This window comes from Nelumbo nucifera, chromosome 1, assembly GCF_055504915.1.
Source record: "Nelumbo nucifera cultivar China Antique chromosome 1, China Antique-T2T, whole genome shotgun sequence".
Lineage (NCBI taxonomy): Eukaryota > Viridiplantae > Streptophyta > Magnoliopsida > Proteales > Nelumbonaceae > Nelumbo > Nelumbo nucifera.
The window spans coordinates 89,607,915-89,631,552 of NC_142649.1; the positions used below are offsets into that span (position 1 = coordinate 89,607,915).

Consider the following 23,638-nt stretch of genomic DNA (forward strand, 5'->3'; position numbering starts at 1 on the left):
TCTGCACCACTCACATCTACATTTTCTACAGTGTTATGAGCCTGTATGACCGTATTTGCTCCCAAGCTTCCAATTTCATCGGATACTTTGAGTTTTGGATAAGCTACCAACACATGGTTCCCATGTGTGGATGCAGTGGCAAGTTGGGACAGTGTTGAAAGCGTTTTATTGGTTGAAAATACATTCCAACAAGCTTCCAATTCCGCTAGTTGTATGGACGTGTTCATCCAGAAAATCATTTCAGAGCCTCACCCCCTACACTTCAAGGCTCCTACTTTGGAGATGTACGACAGTTCCTCAGACCCTGATGACCACTTGAAAAGTTTCAAAGCGCTCATGATACTCTATAGGTATTCCGACGTCTTGACGTGCCGAACTTTTCAGGCCACCTTCAAGGGGGCAGCATGCCGCTAGTTCTCCAGCCTCCCCCCGAGGTCAAAAGAGCGTCGTCTCACTCATGTCCATCAAGTAGAAACCGGGCGAAAGATTGTGGTCCTACATTGACCGCTTTAAGAAAGAAGAGCTTCGCCCTCAAGTGTTCGATCGCCAAGACCCCGCCAAAGACAAAGTTGGAGTTCCTCAAAAAGGCCCAAAAGTACATAGCGGCCGAAGAGGCTTCGGCCGGGGACCATCAGGAGAAGGAAACTGAACGCAATAGCGGACCGTCGGGGAAGAAAAGGAAAAATGAAGACCGCCGAGGTGATAGCGACAAAGATAACAGGAAGTCATCGGCCTCGACCATGGCTTACAGCCAATATACGCCACTCAACTCCTCTCGGACCCAGATCCTGATGCAAATAGGCGAGGAGAAGTTTGTGAAGTGGCTAGAGAAGATGAAGAGGAACCCCAGGAGGGAGAACCCCAAAAAGTACAGCAAGTTTCACCGCGGCGTCGGCCATGACACCGAGGACTGCTATGAGTTGAAGAACAAAATAGAGTCCATCATCCGCCGCTGTCATTTGAAGAAGTTCGTCGGGGGCAAAGCCGGCGCTTCATCCTCCCAACAACACCTGCAGGTCACCGGAGTCATCGACGTCATCGTCGGGAGCTCAGCCTCAGCCCGCAAGGCCTATGCCAAGCAGTTGAACGTTTGAGGGCCAGCCCCCAAGAGGCCAAAGTAGCATGAGGACCTTAATGGGATTACAGTCCCCCATGATGGCGCGCTGGTGATTTCGGCCATAGTGGCAAACTTCCGAGTCAAGAGGATTCTCGTCGACAGTGGCTCCTCGGCAGACATCCTCTTCTATGAAGCCTTTGAAAAGATGAAGATAGCGCTAGAGCGTCTTCAGCTCGCCGACGTCCCAATGGTTGGCTTCTCCGACAATGTCATTAGGCCGAAAGGAAAGACCACCCTACCGATCATGATAGGAACCGAGCCTCAGCAGGTGACGAGGATGATAGAGTTCCTTGTTGTGAGGATTGACTCCCCCTACAATGCAATCATGGGGAGACCAACCCTTCATGCACTGCGAGCTGCCATGTCCTCATACCACCTCGCCCTAAAATTCCCAATCGAGCATGGCGTCGAAGTTGCTCGGGGGCATCAACACATCGCCCGTCAATGCTACTTGGCGGCACTGAAGGGCAAGAGCAAATAAACATTGCCACTTGAGGGCCTTGACCTCAGGTAAGAGCCAGCAAGCCGAGGCCAACCGGCCGAGAACCTCATCTTTGTTACCCTGGGCGAGGACGAGCCCAAGAAGATAGTCCCTATCGGGTCCAACCTTCCCCCCAGAGAACCTATCCGAACTAGTAAGTTTCCTCAAAACTAACTTCTCTTGGTCCGCTGCTGACATGTCCGGAATTGACCCTTTGGTCATTACTCACAGGTTGATCGTGGACCCGAGCTCTAGGCCGGTTCGACAGAAGAAGAGGAACTTTCCACCAGACCAATAGAAGGCCATAGGAGAGGAAGTTGACAAGCTACTCGACGTCGGATTCATCCGAGAGGTATACTATCCAAACTGGCTGTCGAATGTGGTTTTGGTTAAGAAAGCTAATGGGAAATGGTGAATCTGTATTGACTTTACAAACCTTAATTGAGCCTACCCCAATGACAGTTTTCCTTTGCCAAGAATATACCACCTTGTCGACGCCACTACACGATACGAATTGCTTAGCTTCATGAATGCCTTCTCTGGATACAATCAGATAAAGATGCACCCCGAAGACGAAGAGAAGACCTCATTCATCACCAAACATGGTACATACCGATACAAGGTGATGCCCTTCGGGCTTAAAAACGTAGGAGCTACCTACTAGCATCTTGTTAATAAAGTGTTCAAGGATTAGATGGGGAGGAATGTTGAAGCCTATGTAGATGATATGGTGGTGAAGAACCTGAAAGCCGAATCACACACCTCGGACTTGGTTGAGACCATCGACACTTTGCGAAAGTTTAAAATGAAGTTAAATCCCAACAAATGTGCCTTTGATGTAACTTTGGGCAAGTTTCTAGGCTTCATCATCACTTAACGAGGCATTGAGGTCAACCCTGAGAAGATATAGGCCATACTGGATATGGCACCTCCTTGGTTGGTGAAGAAAGCCCAAAAGCTCATTGGCCAAGTGGCGGCGCTCAACCGCTTAATGTCAAAATCAGCTGACCGATGTCTTCCCTTCTTCCAAGCCATCAAGAAACTGAAAGACTTACAGTGGACGGAGGAATGTCAACGAGCTTTCGACGAACTCAAGGAGTACCTTGCCTCACCTCCCCTCCTGGCCCGCCTAGTCCCTGGATAGACTCTATACCTGTACCTGTCGGTCGGGGATGAAGCAGTCAACTCAGTCCTGATCAAAGAAGATAGAGCCACAAAAACTGATATACTATGTCAGCAAGGTATTGTGCGACGCCAAAAGCAGATACCCCGAAGTGGAGAAACTGGCCTTCACTCTCGTGGTTTCAGCCAGAAAGCTTAGGCCATACTTCCATGCTCACGCCATCACAATGTTGTCAAACTAGCCCCTCAGAGCTGTCCTCGCCAAGCTCGAGACCTCAGGGCATCTGATCAAATGGGCCATCAAGCTTTCTGAATTCAACATATAGTACCAACCGAGGCCCACCATCAAAGCACAAGCCCTCACAGATTTTGTGATGGATTGCACCTCTAACTGAGCTCTCCCTTGGGCCCTGGAAGATGAACCAGGAGAAGGGCGCCCAGTTGGAGATGCTCCACCTGCTTGGAAGCTTTTTGTGGATGGGTCATCCAATGTTAAAGGAAGTGGCACTGGCCTTATCCTCCTCACCCTGGACAACTCAACCCTCGAGTGCGTGTTGAGGTTTGACTTCCAAGCATCCAACAATGAAGCCGAGTATGAGGCCCTCATCGTCGGGCTGCAATTGGCCAAGGACCTCGGCTCCTCACACGTCGAAGCCTTCAAAGACTCACTTGGTGGTGAACCAGGTGAACAATGAGTACGAAGTTAGAGAGCAAAGCATGTTCAAGTATCTCGCTAAAGTCCAAGAGCTAGCCCGCCATTTCTGGTGCTTTACCCTACACCAAGTCCTACGAGCTAACAATGCGAGGGCCGATGCCCTATCCAAGTTGGCAAGCACCACAGGCACGGTCCTTAGCTGCACAGTTAGCGTGGAGAAGCTACCTCAGTCGTCCATTGAAGAGGCTCAAGTACTACCAATAGAGGCCGAGCCATCATGGATGGACCCCATCATCAATTTCCTCCTGACAGAATAGCTGTCCGATGACAGGAACGAGGCTAGATGACTCCAACATCAAGTGGCCCACTATACCTTGCTTGAAGGAAAATTATATAGAAGATCTTTCACCCTGCCTTATCTCCGATGCCTCCGCCCCAAGGAGGGAGAGTACGTGCTCAAAGAAATTCACAAAGGCATCTACAAAAACTACCTCGGCGGCAGGGCCCTCGCCCAGAAGACGTTGAGACAATGATATTTTTGGCCAACACTTCACAAAGATGCAGGCAAACTTGTGGGAATGTGTGATCTATACTAGAGGCACACCAACATATGTCATCAACCTGCAACAACCCTCTTAGCCCTTAACAGCCCCTAGCCCTTTGCAAAAGGGGGAATGGACCTCCTCGGCCCTTTCCCACAAGCAACGAGGGGCAGGAAATACCTTGTTGTCGCTGTGGAGTACTTCACAAAGTGGGTCGAAGCCGAGCCCTTAGCCACTATCACAGCTCGGGCAATCCAGAGTTTCTTCTGGAAAAACATCATTTGTCGCTTCGGGCTCCCTCACATTCTAATCACTGACAACGGGAAGCAGTTCGATGATGCCAAATTTCGGGAGTGGTGTGGCTCCCTTGGCATCAAACAACAATACACCTCGGTGGGCTACCCCCAAACAAATGGCCTAACCAAGGTCACCAACAAAACCATCCTAGACGGATTGAAGACAAGGTTAGACTGAGCTAAAGGCTTATGAGCCAATGAGTTGAACAGTGTACTCTAGGCATACCGAACCACAACTTGGACAGCCATGGGAGAAACTCTCTTCAGCCTGACCTATGGTATAGAAGTGGTAATCCCAATAGAGATCGGCCAACCAACGCTCCGAGTCGAAACCTACAATGAAGTAGAGAACAACGAAGCCCTTGGAGCCAACCTGGTTCTACTAGAAGAAGCCTGGGAGCAGGCGCAAATCAGGGTAGCTGCCTACCAGCAATGCGTGGCCTGCTACTACAACTCGAAAGTAAAGGAAAGACACTTTCAAGAAGGGGGCCTCATCCTCAGAAAGGTCATGGTCCCCAAACCCGGAGTAGGAAAGCTAGGCCCCAACTGGGAAGGCCCTTACCGAGTCAAGCGTGTCCTCGGCCCTGGAACCTTTCACTTGGAACACTTGTATGAAAGACCTGTCCGCCGAACATGGAACTCAGAGAACCTCTGAATGTACTTTCAATAAATGTAACTACCTATGGCTAAGTGATGAATGAATGAAGCAAAAGTCCCTCTTCGCCTCAACTATTGAAATAATGTGCCCTAAATCCTCAAAAACCCTCTACTTCGCGACCTACCGACATACGAAACCCTCCTCCGAGGGATACGGGCTCGGCACAAACCGATGCAAAAGACTATGACGACCCTCAAACGAGCACCTCACCAAAAGCATGCACGCCGAGGCAAACGAGTCCTTACACGCCTCATCACCTCCATAGAGGACGATGACCCCCTTGGATACCTACACTTAACGCAATAAAAATGGCAACCCTGATTGCCTTGGCGATTCGCTTTGGATCGAGCCCCCGGCTTCGCCGGTGGGACGCCTCGGCCTCCCTTGAGGAAACACTTGGTGGGAAACAAGCCAGGTGAACTGCACCCCGATAGTACTGCTCCACCTTGGCTCCTCATCCTCCCAAGTACCTCAGCGATATACCTCGACCAACGACCTCGGCTACGGTTCCAGGTCACCTTGCCTTGCCTAAGTTGACACTTAAAGGAATTCTGGAGCCGGGTGAGCCTCACTTCGGACGTGTGGCCCCACCTCGTCTCCCAATGCCCTAACTACTTAAAGTGAGCATGTAAGCAAACTATGCGTGCTACGAACAAACTGTGCATGTTTTTTTTGTGTTGTAGTCCCGTTGTCGGAGGGGCAAGGACCTCTTGAAGAAGAAGAAAAAGGAAGTGCAAAAAATGGCTTCATTCATCATTATATTCCTGTATTGCCTTTACAAAAAGGTTTTTGAAGGTCTCGTATGCCAACAGTTGAACAAAAAGAAAAAGGGGGGGGGGGGGGAATCCACGCCTAGGCCTCGCCACTGGCAGGAGGAGGAGCGGAGTCATCAGCAGGTTGGGCTTCATTGGGAGCATTTGGGATTACCTGCAGCCCCCTGATGTCAAAATCTGACATCACCAGCAAGAATGCCTTCTTTGTGTCTTCAGCCCCTCCACCGCTTCGGCCGCTGCCTTCTTAGAATGCTCTATTGATGCCATGTCCTCGACAGCCTTCTTTGCCTTGGCAGCCCTTCCTTCAGCCTCGGAGACAATGCTCTTCTGGCGAACTCTTCCCACCTACTCCTCGGAAAGACCTTGTTGCGCCTCCTTCAACTGTATTTCGAGGCATTTTCGAACTGATTGCTCATCGAAGAACGCCTTCTTAAATTTCTAATATTTCTCTTCAGCATCAGCAACTGTCTTCTGGAACTTCTCCCTTTCCTTCTGGAGCTTCTCCTTCTCTACCTTGTCGATGCGGGACATCGCCAGCCTCGTCCAGTCCCCCAAATTGACGAAATGTAGGCAAGCCTGCAACAAAACCAATTAGTGAACAAAAGAGGAGGAAGAGAAGGAAATATATAAAACAAAAATGTATATATATCTTACCTCGACGAGGTGGTACATGCCCTCATCATAGATGGCCTTGGGGTCACTCTACAGCAAGTGGTAGCAGTCCCTCGGCAAGATCACCCCGTTCACGAGAGCCTGGTTGACCCCCTCGTCTTGGACGAAGTCCCCTTCTCAAAGATACCACTGTGGACAAAATATTTTGGCGGCCCCCTCGGCTCTCTCGGGGTGCCCCTGCAGCGATGGTGGAGTTGAAGAAGGGCCAGATGGGCACTCCCTAGGTGCGGATCCCCTCGCCACCGCTTCTGCTTAGCGTTCAGTGTTGGATACCTTCCGCGGCGGCTCCTCCCTCAGCGTATCTGCAGCGGGCCTCTTCCGACCCGCCTTGGACCCCTCTGTGGGCCTCTTCGGCACCTCGGCCCCCTTAGATGGCCTCTTCGGTGCCTCCACTGACTTCTTGGCCCCCTTCAAGGGCCTCTTGATCCCACCGGCGAGCTCCTGGGGTGCTACCACTTGTTGTTTCCCCTTGGTAAGGACCTATTGATTCCCCCCCTTCGCCGAGACGGGAGGAGGGGGGGCTCTTTGCCTAGCCGCTTCGGCATCTGTGCCTCGACCTTCTTCCCAGCCTGCTTCGCGTGGTCCTTCTCGAGAAGTCGTTGCTTGGCATCTATTAGTACTTCTGCGAATAGCGAAAGAATAGTCAGTATAACAAGTCGAAGACGTGGAAGGCATGCAAAGTAACTACAAAACTTCTCCTACCGAGGGGGGCAGGGCTAATCCCAGTGAACACTAGGGGAACCTCCTCCTCCACCAACGGCTTCGCCTGGAATGTCCCCATCACAAGCAGATGAGCCACGGCAGTACCCTCTTCGTTTCGGAGTGGTGGGGGACATTTCTTGACGATTACACATGCCTCTCTCTAGTCAAACCTGAATCTCCAGCCTTCAAGGCAGGAGACGTAAAAGAACTTGTCAATTCACCCATGAACGGACGAGGGATTGTGCACCGGCCTCCCTATCCGGGGATGGAAGTAATGCATGTTAACCTTGGAAGCGTGCTTCCTTGGTGTGAACATGGCGTTGAACATTTTCAATGTTAGCTCCACACCCCAAAGCTGAGCTCACACTAACATTGCAATGATGGTCCTAAGGGCATTGGGGACGAGTTGACTGATAGTGATACCATACCACTTCAGTAACTCAGAGACTAAGGAAGGGAGGGGAAACCTAAGGCCAGACTCTAAAAAATGCTGGTAGACACATCCCCCCTAGTCAGGGGCCCATGGCCAATCACCTTCACCGGGGACCCTAAGATCATTGGACCAGGGTATGTGGAATCTCCTCGCTAGGGATTTGACCTGCCCCACATCCAAGGAGCTATCAAACTCCGAATGTGGGACACTAGCGTTAGCCACCTTTCGGGCAACACTCCCTTCCACTAGTCTAGTTACGAGCTCTACACCATCTTCCTCCTCAGCCAGAGGAGACCCTTCGGGCTCCCTCGGCGACACCGATGCGGGACTTTCGTGGGAAGAATTATTGCTCCGGCGGCAACCCTTGACGCCCGACACTACCCTTTCTCTCAATATAGCTACCTCCCGCCAAAGAGGGGCTATGGCCAAAGAACCTAAGGAGGAGAGAGGAGAAGGGGTTTGAAGAGAGCTCTCTCTCAAGGTGTTGGGGAGTTCATGGCACTCAGGGCCGGAGTCTTAGAAAGACATCGTGAATTACCTAGATGGTAAAGATGGGGTGTCCTGAAGGATTGAGAACCTGGGAATGTCCTGAAGGATTGAGAACTTGGGAGCTGAGTTCACTCGACAGCAAGGGCGCCTAAGTTCAAATGATGGGGAGAGTCACCACCAAGGCCCCTATTTGGGTGACCGTCCTCCTCACGATGGACCCCTGACGCGACCTGACTGTACGTGATACGGACCATCCCCGCTAACCCGAGGCATCCACGCCACAAGCATCTCTGAATAGATGAGGAGGGAAGACATGTACAAGGTGAAAGCGATGCCACTACAGAATACCCTTCGGTTGACGAATCCGAAGGCGTAACGATCGCTACTCCCGACGACCGAAGCCGAGGCCTTACCTCGACTATCATCTCCGTTACTAGCCAAAGTCAAGATCTCGCCTCAGCCTCAGGAGTGTGGGGCAAGTGATGTGGGCTAGCCAGGCCCAACCCATTACGAGCTGGGAGGCCCAGCCCACTAATGGCTGACAGCGCTAGCCATAGTAGGGGGGGGGGGGGGAGAGACCTACTGCCTTTGTACGGAACCAACTACGGAGCAGTTGGGCGTACTCGCAAGGACCTGTCGCCTGACTTCGTACGACCCTCATCTGGTGCGTTCATCTCCACTTGCTTCCAGCTCGATCAAGTATAAATATGAGGTAACTCTCCCTTGATAAGGGATCCAATTTCCAGAGTTCTGATACAACTCCCTCATTTACTTCCAAGCGCCTTGAATTAGATTCTTGTACCTACCTCGCTTTATTAGCATTTACTCTTGGGGACCTGGTGCATCCGATGACTATCATCGAGACCTTGTTTGCACCTTCCCCCACCTTACACCTTGTACTAACTTGAGCGTCGGAACCTCCACCTCGGGTCTCCACCCGAGGCCTCTGACATCTCTTATTTTGCAATACCTTGAATCTCCAGGAATCTCGTTACCGAGCTAACAACCCGTAGTCCTTGGCTTCTACCGTACTGAGAAGGGAGCACCTCGCCTTGGCCTACAATCCTCGGCCTCGACTAACCCTCTTCAGAATCCTCAAGGTCTTTGGCCTACCTTCGAAACTTGGGGGTGAATACCTCGTTGCCCTCGGCTAATCCGAGCAGCAACAGATGTGGATGTCTATGGATCGGTTCTGGCACAAGCATGCATAACTCAAACCCGACCCAATAAATGGCTAAATGAGAAGGAATTTCAAACCCGGTTCATTCCATATATAATACATCTATACTCAACTAAACCCATATATGCATATATTTCAATGCTATAATGTCAATGGAATGGATTTAGCATGGGCTCACCTCAACCCGACCTGATTAATGTTGGCCCGATTCTAAATACTATTAGGTCTGTATTAATCCTCTTTTTTCTTGTATTAGGTGCATGCACTATTATATAACTTCTACCCCTTTTTTCGCCAAGGTGCTGGTTGTGGGATTTAATTCCCTATCAACGTTGAAACAAATCACTTAATACACCAATAAATAAATCAACCTTTGGTGTCTACGAGGATATAGATACAAAGGGATGTCACAATTGTTCAGGTCTGGATGGAACCGGTCCTGACTCGATAACAAAACACATAGACCTGGTCGGTCACTCGGTTGGTTCCCGACCTACACCCTATAGCGTATCTACGTATTAGACCCAAAATCAATGATATCACTAATATGGTTTATGGGGTCTGACCCGACAAGCCTTCAGATTTTGACAACAAATCTGCTAATTCTTTCTCTCTCATATGACTATTGGCTTGGGTCATAATCTGGTTCAAACAACTGACCCTGTTATTATTGGAACTCAAAATGCAAACCAGACCTTGTGTGTCGTCGGGTCTGTCGGGTGACCTGGACCATTGACAGTCCCATTAATGTTTGCTTGCTAAGTTGGTAGAGTACTTCTTTTCTGTGTTTACGCTAGAAATAGTATAGGCAGCCTATGTTTCATTTTAAAGCTGGTGCAATTCTCCTCCAAAACTAAAAGGATGGGCTTCTTGGGTGGTGATCACATGTGAAGAATAAATAAAATCCTACGGTAACGGTTCCCTATTGCCATACCCTGATACCCAATGCCCGATTGTCAAATAAAAAATAAAATAAAACTAATCATTATGTATATTTAGACTTGTTTGACTAAAATGAGTTCAAAATCTAGTTAGGGACCGTTGGATTCGTAGTTGGGATTGGAATTGAAATCAAAATCTCTTAGAATTGAAATTTGATTGTTCTATTCTCATATCATGTTTGGTTCATATGGGAATCGGAATCAAAATTGGAACCATTTGAAATGGAATCTCATTCTCAAGGGAGGTAAGGAATGGCCATTTTTTCAAATTGGGGAACACTATTTTATCAAGAATTAATGGAAATGGGATTCTGATTTCACCCAACCAAATGGTTGAACATTCCAATTCTAATTCTAGATCTCTATTCTTATGAACCAAATGGGTCCTTAATGTTTATTCCATTAGGCTCAGTTTAGAAGGTGTACAAATGCAAATATATAGAGTACAAAATCTTATGCTCAATTTGGAAGGAATACAAATATAAATATATACAGTGTAAATAAATACAAAATACAAGATTTTGCACTCTACAAATTTGCATTTGTATTCCTTCCAAATTGAGCCTTATATTTTGTATTATTTTGTATGCATTTGCACTGTACATATTTACATTTATACTCTTTCCAAACTGAGCCTAAATGACAAAGCAATTCAATTTAACCACTTCAGTCATTACAGAATGAACCTCTAGGTCTATAAAAAAATCAGATTGGATTCGGTAAAGGACATATCTGATAAGAATTCATCAAATTTTCAAGAGTATGATCCAAATTCGAATCCGAATATCTTATTGGATATCAGATTCGATTAGAACTATAATAAAAAAAACTTGATGATATAATATAAATAATATATAATAGAATATACATATATAATATATCATAACTAATGAATCAGATCGGGGTAATATCCAAATTCAATCTCTTAACTTAATGGATCAACTCTTTTATCCAATCTGATTTGTTAGGATCAAGAGAGGTACCAGAATTCAATTCTTACCTGATCGAATTTGGATTCGAATTGGATGTTATCCGACTTATTTCCAGCCATATGAGCCTCCAATGCCTATTTAGGGGACATTTTACGTTGCCCTTTTGGTTTCACAAGGTGGGGCCAACCAAAAAACCTTAAGGGGAAAATCTCAGTAAAACCAATCCCACAAATTTTAATTTCATTGTACACTATCAACAATTTAAAACCATACCCCCTCCCCGTATTGGCATCAATACCCCCATTGTCACAAACTCAGGTTTAATCCCATAAGATGGTGTTCACAATATAATCACCAACTACTTGCAATCATGTATATCTCTATATTTGTATGTTTTTATTCACTGAAAGATATTCCCTATGTAACAACTACAAGCGGCTGTGAACACTCTTTTATGAGGACTGAATCCATCTCAACTGTACCGTAAAGTAAAAATTTGAAAGGTGGGGGTGAATCAAGATTCCCAAAAACCCTATAAACAGTAGTGGTGAAAAATCCAAAAAGCCCAAATTAAATGCATATTTGAGGGTTTTCAATCAATAATTTATTGCTTTGCAAAGAGGCATCATGCATCAGGTACGGATCTATTATCAAGAGTGCTCCCAACACTTTCCCATCATGCCACTGCAGCCAAATGCCCGCACATTGGGAGCATCTCCTTTGTCATCCATGGGAGATGTAACTACAGTGGGTTGTTGGGACAGAAGTAGAAGCATTTATTGGTAGCATATCTGAATTCTCATATATATTATCCAGACAGCTTACAAGCAGTGCAAAAGCCCCAAAGCACCAAAATTCTAAAGCTTCTTTTGAAGACTTCTCTAAGGCAACTCAACCAATGCTTCAGCCCTCTAAAAAACAAGAACTCAACCAATGCTTCTCTAAGGCAACTCTATGACCCTTTGGGAGGGTTTTCACGCAAGTGCTTCTGATTCTGGTGTTGCCAAAAAAGGCCCCACACAGAAATACATGAAGTTATGTTTGTTGAAAATCCCAAAAGGCCGAAAAATAGGGCTTACACTAAGCTGAGAAAATCAACTTTCCAATAAAACTAATTTTGACGGCTTTTCTTAATAAAACTCATCAATACTCAAGTTGTCCCAAACAGGCCCTTCTCATAGTGGCTCTGAAGTATATTTTTGAAGAGTATGGAGGTACCTACTTTGCAACCTAAAAATCTGATTGTGAGAAATGGCCATAGGGGTCAAAGTCCCAATCCCATCAAGGTCTCGTAGCCAGACAGTCAAACTTGTAGCTTACTTAGGGAACCGGACCTCAATAATAGGGTCCCTCAAACCTCATTCTCAGCTCCCAACTTTGCCAACAAAATAGTGAAGATTATTTAGGCAGTGGATGATGCTCGTTTACTTAATCCGGCCAATCAACACATGCTTGTGGATGGATTGCTATGGACTTAATCCACAGATTGTCAATTTCACGTCAAATAAAGCCCATAGTTAACCATCAAATTCTCTCCACGTCATCAAATTATTCTGATTTTGAAAGGAGACACCAAAGCATCCACAGTCAAAAACTTCAATCTATTCAAGCAACTAATTCGACAATGACAAACTTAATATAAAATGATAGTCACAATAAATAAAATATAGGTTATCCATAGCTAATTCACCTCTACAAACCATAGAAAAATAGCAATATTCTTTCAGAAATTCAATGGACTATAGGTCATTTAAGAAAGAGAGAGAGAGAGAGAGATTTATTTGGATATATTGTCTTTAACTCCTAATTACTACCAGGAGCTGTAAATGGGTCAGGTCTATCCAATAGATAAAATCAATTATGTCCGTTTTGGTTTTATGATTTATATCTTAATTAATAATTGGATAGGGAATCAAATCAATTATATAGTTAATAATATATAAAGGTACCATAGTATTTTTTGTAATTTTGTTAGAAGTTAAAACAAGTATGTAAGATTTATAGTTTATTATTCCTTATCATTTTTATTATTAAGGTTACATTATAAAAAATAAATTACTCTCATCAGACCCAATTATTCCAATTAATAATTTGTTTGGATCTAATTTTATTTTAAAAAAACTATTAATAATCGGTTTGGAACTGATCCTGTTCTGAACCAGACCCGACTCATTGAGAGGTGTAAAACCTGCCTATGAAGATAATAGGATAGGAGGGAATATCAAACAGTGAAACTTGAGGACATGGCTGGACCTATATTTAGGGCAATATTTCTACTCAATGTCTCTTGGTTTCCTCTCAATTAATGCCAAAAGGTGCCTTTAATAGTCTTTAATATAACAATCGCTCATTTTGCAAGGTCCCTAGTTCATACCCTAACAAAGCTAAAGCTATATGCTACACTTTCTGTCCAATTTACTAGGGTTTGTATTTTTTTTTTTTTTTTTATTGAAAGAGACTTAGACCCATCACATGTAGTTTGTAATGACTTCATCGACCTTTGACTTGGAATGCACAGTCTCCCAACTATTCACTTCCACTACTGCTTATCACAGCCTATTCATATAGGTCCCACTCTCTAGGAAAAGCTATTATTTCTTGTTTGCAAAGGTAGATTGCTGAAAAGATGTTCAAAAATCTGGCTTGGTGGTTCTTGACTGTCCACGAATGTGTGAGATTAGAATCACTAATTAATATATGATTAGGGACTATTAATTTCTTAAATACCATTAGTTCTTCAATTGTTTATTGTTAGAAAAAGACGTGAGATCATTGATGGGTGAGAATTCTTTTGAATTTGAGCTAACCAAACACTGATATGCTTAATAAATTCCATTGTTACCACTTTGTAAAGATCCTTGATGGCTTAATTTATTCATGGGGGATCATTGAATCCAGGTGATGAGATGCTAATCAGAAACTAGTATACCTGCTTAGAATCAAGCTCGATCTACTTTGACCACAATGCTTGAAAGGGATAGGTGAATGGTGTCTTGAATTAAAAACATTAGGAAATAAGAATATCAGTTCTAAAATGAATTGTGTATCCTGAACAAAAATTGATTTGGTGATCTTTGTATATACTAGCTTAACTGCCAAGTCTGTATACAATTGAGTTGAGAATAAATGAATTTAGTAGGGATATTCCATGAATGGAGCTAGGCATAAAAAAGATGAACAACCACATAAATGTTGTTTTATTAACTTTTGTGTTTGCATTCCTCTCTTTTGTTTTCTGATTTCCCCTCCAACATGACTTAATCAGTTGCCATTGTCACTACTTAATCGTGAATCAATTGGGGGAAAAAGAAAAAATGTTGTGAGAATCCATATGCTATGCATTCCTTAATTTCGCTACATGTTAAATCAAGATTCTAATCAATCAGATTAAAGATATCACATGGTCTACTTGCTTTTCGTTGATCATGTTTTACAAAGCGTGCTTTGACATTTAACAAAGTGTAATTACCATCAAGACTTTAACAATGTTAAAATTTAGTTATGATGTGTCATTTTATCACCGACTTACTTACTTTTTCTGCACAGTGCAGCTGATGCACCATAGATTCCACCATGTTTTAGATGAGCCATAAAGTAATTCAATTTCAAAACAGTTGACAACAAGTTTAGAAAATAGTATATGATAAGAGGGTTTATCTCTCATTGATTTCATTTTGTTGTACTTTTCTCTTTAATATTAATGAAAGTTGTAGTTATGGATTAAGAAAAGGATATGATAAAGTGTGAAGGATTTGGTTAAAATCTTCATTTTCAACTTGAGTGGAAATAGGAAGAAATGATTTAAGTGCCCATAAATTGACAAGGAAATGGATTGGCGAAATAGGATTCATGTAGCCGACCCAATTATTATATAATTGGGATAAGGTTATCATGATGATGATGAAAATTAATCTTCATTTCCAAAACTTCTAACTAAGCTGCTCAATGATCCTCATCATAGTAGGGGATGTGTTTTGTTTCTAGTGGTAGCAAAATAAAAGTGATTTTTAGTCTATGGCTGTGTCTATCTACTCATTCTGTGAGTGTGGATTTTGAAGCTTGCACATGGCAAGGTTACAGCCTGACCTGTTTGATTGAGGTGTTCCATTTGATGAGGGTTCCTTTTAGATTAAAATTCATGTTATTGTCCGCATGATGTTGATTCCATACCCCACAACATGCTTTTTCTCAAATACTACCAATTCCTAGGTTTCTTGTTTTCAAGCAGATAATGACTCTGTTTGCAGAAAGTAGTGGTCTGAAACTGGCCACATAGAGAGGCTGATATGGAAGAACATATGAATCCATTTTTTGGGTTTGTCACTTCAGCAATGAAATGTCCAATTCTGTGTAAAGTCAATACTGCAAAACCAGTTCAGTGCTTATGATGAGTGTAGACTTTGTATTTCATAGTAAGCAGACAATACACCAAGTACAGACTTTATTATTGTAACAATGTGACCTTGTGAACTTGGCAATCTAGCATCCAAAGTTTGGAAAACCTGAAGTGCAGACATGGGTGAATGAATTGAATTCTGTGTCAATCTATGAATCACAAATTGTAAATTGAGGCGCCAATACTCAAGTCGAACTAATAAATCTAAAACTATCTATGGAATTTATCCACGGATTTCACTATACAGAGTTTGAACTATTTGGTGCAGTTCCTTCCTAATTGACCAGGTTACAAGTTTGTGCGACACACATTGCCACAGCCACACATTATTCTTTATTTTGGACTGATATATAATCAATGAGAATACATGGTATTTGACACATGCCCATCTTTTCTTAGCAACTTTAAATCAATCCAGATGACTAAATGTGTCTCTGTTAGAGCTAATAATAACTACACCATCATCATCATCCAAACCTTATCCCAACTGTATGGGATACTTTGGATAAGCTTTTGCTTTTGAGCTTTGGGCTGTTAAAAACAAAGTTGAGTGAAAAAAAATAAAAAGTGTTTTTGAGTGTTTGCCTGTTTGGCAAGAGTTGCTTTTAAAAACATAATTAACAATCTAAACACAAAACTCTTATATGCCCTGTTGGACTTTAAAAGCACAAATAACTATGAAGTTTATCCAAACACTATCCAACTTTTCTGTTATTAATCTGCTTTGTGCAGTGTTTCCTTATATTTGTTTTTGTTTTTTTTTTTCAATAAATAAGGGTGAGAAAAATGACTTGTTTTCGCCAATCAACCAATGTTATTGGCTTAAAATGCGCCGGATGGAATGACACATGAGATGAAAGAACAGATGGACCCATTTTGAATAATCATTTCATCTAAAATAATGTAAAAAATGTACATAAATAGGATTCGGGAATTTGATTTATCTTAGAGCAAATATGAATTTGATTATGTCTACATTCACAGCAGATCTACGTGACATACAAATTTTCACGAATAAAGCTATTTCGCATTGTGCTCTACTAAAATGGATTCCCATGGACAAATTACATAATTTAAGCATTTATGAATGAAATTTACTTAAAAAACAAACATAGTTTTTTTTTTTTTTCTGTTTGATATATCAGGGATAAATACGTTTAGATGGTATTAAAATTTAAAATTATCAAAATGCCTCAACTCTCGATATTTATCGTTTTGATGACCTTCAATATCGATAGAATAGGTAAGATACAATGCGAAATGCATCATACTTTGAACTTTGCTTTGTTTACAAGTAGGAAAGTGTGAATCAAACTGAATTGCAAACCCAAGTACCTAACAACTATTAATAATAGTAGAGCCAGTGGTAGGGTTGAGCAAATGCCACTTCTATAAAACACTATTGAGGACTATGACATATCAAGATGGTACAGTTGTGCCTTAATCAGTAATCCCATACTGAATTAATCCCTATATTTTATGTGTCATGTCCTTGACCAACACAACTGGGGTCCCACTAATAAAAGGTCTCTGTACCTTCTCCAATATCTTCAAATCTGGCTATTCTACGACATTTGGGGTCCTTTGGTGGGTCCCATTTTGACTAGTTTTAATGAAGTTGGTGTGGCACACGTTGCCATATATTCTTTTTTTTTCTTATGATAGGATTCAAAGTTGCACCTTTCAATTAGAATATATATGATTTTATTACTACTAGGCCAGCCCTTAACCACTCTTTCCCAAGTGATGAGAATGAAGTTCAGGGCTTCCAATTGGATTCAAACTCTAAAGTAATCGAAAATTCCTTTCATGGGTCATCCCAATGGATTGAACTGAAGGGATGGGAATCAAAGAAATTGAGTTGGGTACAAACTGTGTCCAGAATTTCTGCACAAGGGCCGATAAGTTGTATGTGAGTCAATGGTCCAAAACCCAGATTGGGCATTGAACCCACCAAGGGAATGGGTTAGTAAATTGGGTCAAAATGGTCCAGTTGTCAGGACAGCTAGCTCCTGCATTCGATTTGATCCATTTTCTATTACCATCTATTTCAATTGTGTCTATTTCTTTGAGAAGATAAATTTTACAAGACAATCAACCCTACCATCATCAGACTTCTAAGACTTGAGTTTGTGTACTCGCCACAACTTTCTACTTTGGTCTTTGATAAGTGAGGTATAGGGAAATCAGGAGTGGTGACAGAGTAAGGGCACATGTGAGGCCCATTTGATCATACCACCCAAAGCCTGTTATTCCTCCGGTTTGATCTTGTGCCTCCTATTTTGGAGGGATGTCAAATTGTCAAGTGACTATTTCTACCATTGGGCCATTGGTTAAGTAAGATTGGTTTCAGGGGAGGGTGGGGCTGTATGCGTGTTTCAACTTTCAACCACAATTCTACTTTGAAAGCAACTTACCTTGTTTGCCCAACAACAAAAATGGGACCCCAACAGATTTCTTTGTCCCAGTCGGCTTCTATGTGGGCTTGAAGGAGCCTTATCTCTTCTCCAGTTTGTGGGTTTAAATTTTGACATAATTTTAAGAGTCTAATTACGGTGTATTTCAAATATTTGTTGCATGTTAAATCAAAATTTCAACTAATTACATTAAAGATGTTATATGGTCTATTTATTCTGGTTCATGTTTCATAAAATGTACTTGCCATTAAGAGGGCATTCTTTTGTTGGATTTTGAGAGGTGAAAAATTGGTCAATGGGAATCAAGAATCCCATGTTCTTTTTTTTCAGATTTATGTGGAAATCAAGAAAAGTTTATTTTCCTACGTATCACTTATACATCTCCTAAGTGGATAAATAACTTTCCCACTTGGGGGAAAAGTTGCCAACACTTGAATGAGACAAAAATACCCCTTTTAATAATGCATTTTTATGGTTAAAGTAGTCATTGCCTTATTTACATGGGAAATAAAAAAACATGGGTAAATGCACTTAACCGGATAAATTTTTCTTGAGAAACACTTACGTAGATAAGTAACTTACCGAAAAGAAATTGGGGCCTATAAACCTTAACAATGTTAAATATTCAAGTATGATGTATTCCTTTATCACTGATTCAAGTTTTTTGCTTCATGGTGTAATTGATGCATCATAGATTTAGCCTAATTTCAATTTATTGTGACTTTTTCATCTTAAAATTGGATGAATATTTATGAGTATTTCCTCCATCCCCTATTTCCCCCTTTTTGCATGTGAGCTACTCAAGAAGACCCCAAAAGTGTCTATGTAACAATGAGGTTCAAAGTATCGATACTATGGATACACAAAAATCATGTATCCAGAATTTAACAATCAATGCTCTATAGATATTAATGTTTAAATTAAATCCATTGAACAGCCTTAACTTTCAGTATTTAACATTTTGGTAACCCTAAAAACTAATACATAACATATTGTATGACATGAGCATGTATAGCCTGTTATATTACCCAAAAATGTTACATATTTTGAACCTTGGTAATGCATGATCAGGTTCCGAGACAAGACAGTTCCTCTACTGCAATTAAAGCTTATATTGCAGGAGATTGAGCTACAACATTACATTTCATGGCATATAGGTAAGCACAATTGATCTCTCTTGGCGCTGGTTTTCTATGGTCATGCATCATATTAAATGCAACATCGATAACCTCAACCTTTGGAAATCATTAAATTGGGCGTTGTGATTCGCCTCGTCGTTCTTCCACCTCACAATATATATTTTGTGGAATAGTTCATAGTTAAAATGAGTTATAGCATGTCTTCACAAAGATGGTTTGAATTAGGATAGAATTCAACCAAATTTGAAAAAGTTGATGACCTAATTATTGGTGATGGCATCTCTACCAGTTGTCCATTGGGAACATCGCCCCATAAATTTAACAAATATATACAGGAGATATTCCTTATGTATAGCAGAACGTCATGTTTTCAGAGTTGTTGCTTTCAGTAGATGTGAGCTCTGCGTAATTGCACTGCAGACTCTCCATGGTAGGGTGAGTGGAACTCACTTGCAAAATCAAATTTTGTCCTCACAGTCCCTTGCAGACGTGCATTAAAAATATCTCCCCATGTATAGAGATGTTTGCAATCCACGGGGCTGCAAAAGAAGACTATGAAAATGGTGTGAGGACGAAACCCGAATTCCTCCTTAGTCCCCTTATCCAGAGCGCATTTGCTGAGGGAAGTCAGGCCCATCTGAGATGGGCCAATGTCATCCCTTGGTCCAACTAGGAAACGAGGTTGCATGTGCCCAAGGCCCCAAGCAATCAATGACTATCCTGATCTAGCTAAAGAACTTCAGTGTACGCCCTACTGTGGTTCAGAAAATTACATGGGATGAGATACTGTTCATTTGAGTTTGTGTGCGAGGACACGCGTGCACACACACACCTATGCTTTGGGACCTATGCCTAGGAAAAAGGCTTTCTCTACCAAACTAAGTCAAGCCAAATTATTGGCCTAGGCACAGCCCACCCTGCTTGAGACTTTGCCCGGTTGGGCTGTGGATCAGCCCAATACAAAATGCAGGCGATAACTGATAAATATGGTCCGTCTTTTTTATTGGGCTGAAAATGCCTACATAGATTGAGGTTGAAATACATTAGAGTTGCAAATGCTGGTCCCCTCTACCCAATTCCAGGGTCTTGGGCTGGGTGAACTTGATATAAACTCAACCACTGGCATCATTTTTTGTATGGAGTGGCTTTATATTTGAACCCGCATTCTCATGTTTGTCAGCTTGAGATTTTACCAATGCAATGCACCAAGTAATGACCCTTACATTACAATCAATACACACATCGAAACAAAATGGCCATGGAATGGATAATGCCAGCAAAACGTAGGTGGATAATGGATTGGCACAGCCCACCAGAAGGCATCAGAGTTGAATGTTATGTGCTTGAAGTTGAAAAGGAAAATAGAAGGACAATAAGAGAGGAAAAAAAAGGGACCACTTGATCAAATTTTGTCTCTATATGGAGACAATTTCTATCCTGGTTTTTGTTTTTCTCTATCTCTATCTTTGCATTCATAATTTTTATTTATTTCCTAGAACCTGCAATTTTCTGGCAGGAAGAGAAGCAATGCATGCCAGGCCAGAAACCCATTGGACATGGTTCATCTCTGTTCATGCCCATCAGAAGAAACACAGCCCATGATCCACCTAGCCCATTAATTGGTTAATATTAGACCCATGCTTCTATGGTTTGACTAGTTGCTTACATTGGTGAAATACTGAATAGACCTGGATGAAGGCCGAGGGCCCACGTCAAAGAATGAAAGAAATACACATACATAAGCTTTACCTATTGGTCTGTGATGCAATGATGTTGATGCAAGCCTTTCTACTCACAAGTTCCAACTCCTCGAAAATCGTTACTCAGTGTGTAAGACTATAAGACTGAATATGATATTTATATAAAGTGGTTTTTGCATTTTCCATAGAAAAAGTGGTTTTTTTTGGCATCTAACTAGTACAAATTGTTTAAGCCCGGCTTGCAACTATTTTGGGCCTGAAACTTTTGGAAACCTCGGTATTAGTGATGCTTCATTTCATCAATATCATTATGATTGTTCTACGTGGTTTGCAAGGAAAACCAGTTAATATTGGGAATATTTTGAAAGCAAATCCGAATCTATTGGTACTTCGCTAAATGAAGCAACCGCATTATTAAATCACTTAACCCTATTTTATTAAGGGAAAATTATTGAGCAGTACCTATTTTGGCTCGAGTGACAATTTGGTCATAAACTTTAAAATGCGACGATTAGGGTTGTTCATAATAAGATTCAAATGGACTAAATCGACTAACCCGGTCTGATCCAATTCGAGTTGGCCGGTTTTCTTCAGCACTGGTCGGTTTCGGGTTACAAAAAAAATAAACCGATGGTTCGGTTTGGTTTTGGTTTTGATGTATAAAAGCCAAAACCGAACCGATCCAAACTAACTTAGATATATATTATATATAATATATTTCAGATATTATATATATATATCTGATATATTTCAGTTTTAATATATATTTCAGATATATATTTGTGGATATATTTCAACTTTATTTCAGAAATATACATATTGTATATAAAATTTCTGATATATAAAATATCAATTTAAATCCATCAAATCATTTTTAATTTTCAGGCATCAAGCCTTTGCTTTCTTAGACTTGAATCCTTTACCGTTCACACCGAGAGAATCATTTACAAAACTGACCCAACCTAATTCAAACCGACCAGGTCGGTTTTACTTAGTACTGGATCGATTTTGGTTTCATTTCTAGGTAAACCGACCAGGTCGGGTCGGTTGGAAAAACGCCAGTAAACCGACCCAACCCAACCCGTGAACAGTCCTAGCGACAATCCAGTATCTAAACTTTTGAAATGTGATAATCTAGTACTCGAATTTTCAAAATGGGACAATCTAGTACCTGCCGTTAACCAGTCCGTTAATAAGCCATTAAGTGAATTTGAAAAGTCAAAAATGCTTTTCGAATGCCATCTAATTCTCTTTATCAATCATCCAAACATTGACAATAAAATGAACAGCCCAAATTCTAGATTCTTCTAAACAGTTACCAACTTTTTTGAATAGAAGAGGATAGGATTTGGGACTATTCAGTTTTTTGTCAACGTTTGGATGGTTGATAAAGAGTATTAGATGACATTCAAATGGCATTTTTACTTTTCAAATGTCACTTAACAGCTGATTAATAGTGTGGTTAAAGGTAGGTACTGGATTGTCACATTTGAAAAATTTAGGTACTGGGTTGTCACATTTTAAAAGCTTATGTACTAGATTATCGCATTTTAAAGTTTGGGGACCAAATTGTCACTCGAGCCAAAATACAAGTTACTGATCAAGAATTTTTCCTTTTATTAATTGGTATCTTAAAAAAAAAATGATTTTTCTAAAATTTTTTGAAGGTGGCAAAGAAAGTGCAATGCAGGAAGTCAATCGTTGGCGAATGATTGAATATGTTTGCTCTACATATTGTTAATATCAAAGTACATCTTATTAAATGTAAAATTACACTTTGAGGAATGAGAATCAGTGAAAAATATATAAGCCAATAAGTAGTTGAACTCTTAAATTAGGAATGAAACATATTTTAAGAGTAAAATTATTTAGCACAATACTGAATAACATGATTGGTTTGATCATCCATATATAGTAATATTCAAAATCAAAAAGAGTAAATGAAATATTAAAGTATACATTAAAACAACCAAAAATAGTGAAAATAAAATATATTAATTTTAATTTAGTCAGGAGGAATAGAGCTTTAATATGTGAAGGTGTGGTTGATTCAAATAAGAATTTTACTATGTTGCCAGATTCATTTTGTGCAAAGTATGAATTTACTCCAAATGCTTAGCTAATCAAGAAAACTAAAGAAAAATCTAATGATAATGGTGGCATTAGCTTGAACATGGAGTATCATTAGCTATATGTTTATATAATTCAAAGAAAAAGTTACTTATCACCATAATGGTAAATTATATATGCAACTCCGTATTTGAATCAAGTATAAAAGAAAAGTTGATCCGCCATCATCAACATCATACAAAAGTCCTGCTTTGCCAATTCATATTATCAATGGTCTTTTATGCATATAACCAAGTTATTTTGATTTACTTTCTCTCAGTTTAGTACATTTTGGAGCTACTCTTAGGTTATATTTGGTTTGAAGGAAAATGCATGGAAATGAAGGGAAAGGTAGGAAACCTTTACAAACCTTATATCTTTCCCTTCCTTTCCCTACATTTTCCTTCAAACCAAACATAGCCTTAAATTACTATGAATGACTTTATTTTTTATCTTATTGTGTCTAAATTTTCTGTTCATCCATCTCAACATACACATTTCTACCACACTCATTTTTTATATAATATTAAAATATGAATTTCAATCTATATATTTAGATGTATAATTGTCTATTATTTATAAAATATATGAATTGTCTAGAATTATGCACTAGTAATTTATATATCTTATTGTACCGCCTACAACACATGGCAAATAATTTATATATCTTATTGTACCACCAACAACTGCCGCTAAATGCAATGATTTGTCAATTAGAAAACTTGTAGCGGAAAAATATCTACTGCTATAGACTAAACTATGGCAAATAAACTATGTATAACAACAATTATATTAGCCGCTAAAAAGAGTATATAGTTTTTTACAAATTAATATAAATACCCATGATATGGATTCATAATTTGTAAAACCTATAACACATGTTA

At 41.1% G+C, this 23,638-nt stretch overlaps 1 protein-coding gene across 1 annotated transcript; it reads left to right on the forward strand.

The window, feature by feature from the left end:
• Positions 1-4,460: 4,460 nt before the first annotated feature.
• Positions 4,461-4,868, forward strand: LOC148803539 (uncharacterized). Its single transcript, XM_088896611.1, has one exon. It carries the CDS (start codon positions 4,461-4,463, stop codon positions 4,866-4,868), a length of 408 nt encoding a protein of 135 aa, XP_088752737.1.
• The last annotated feature ends 18,770 nt before the right edge of the window (positions 4,869-23,638 follow it).

Excerpts from the sequence above, each read along its gene's own strand:
- LOC148803539 (XM_088896611.1), top strand. The coding sequence starts at position 4,461 with ATGGGAGAAACTCTCTTCAGCCTGACCTATGGTATAGAAGTGGTAATC.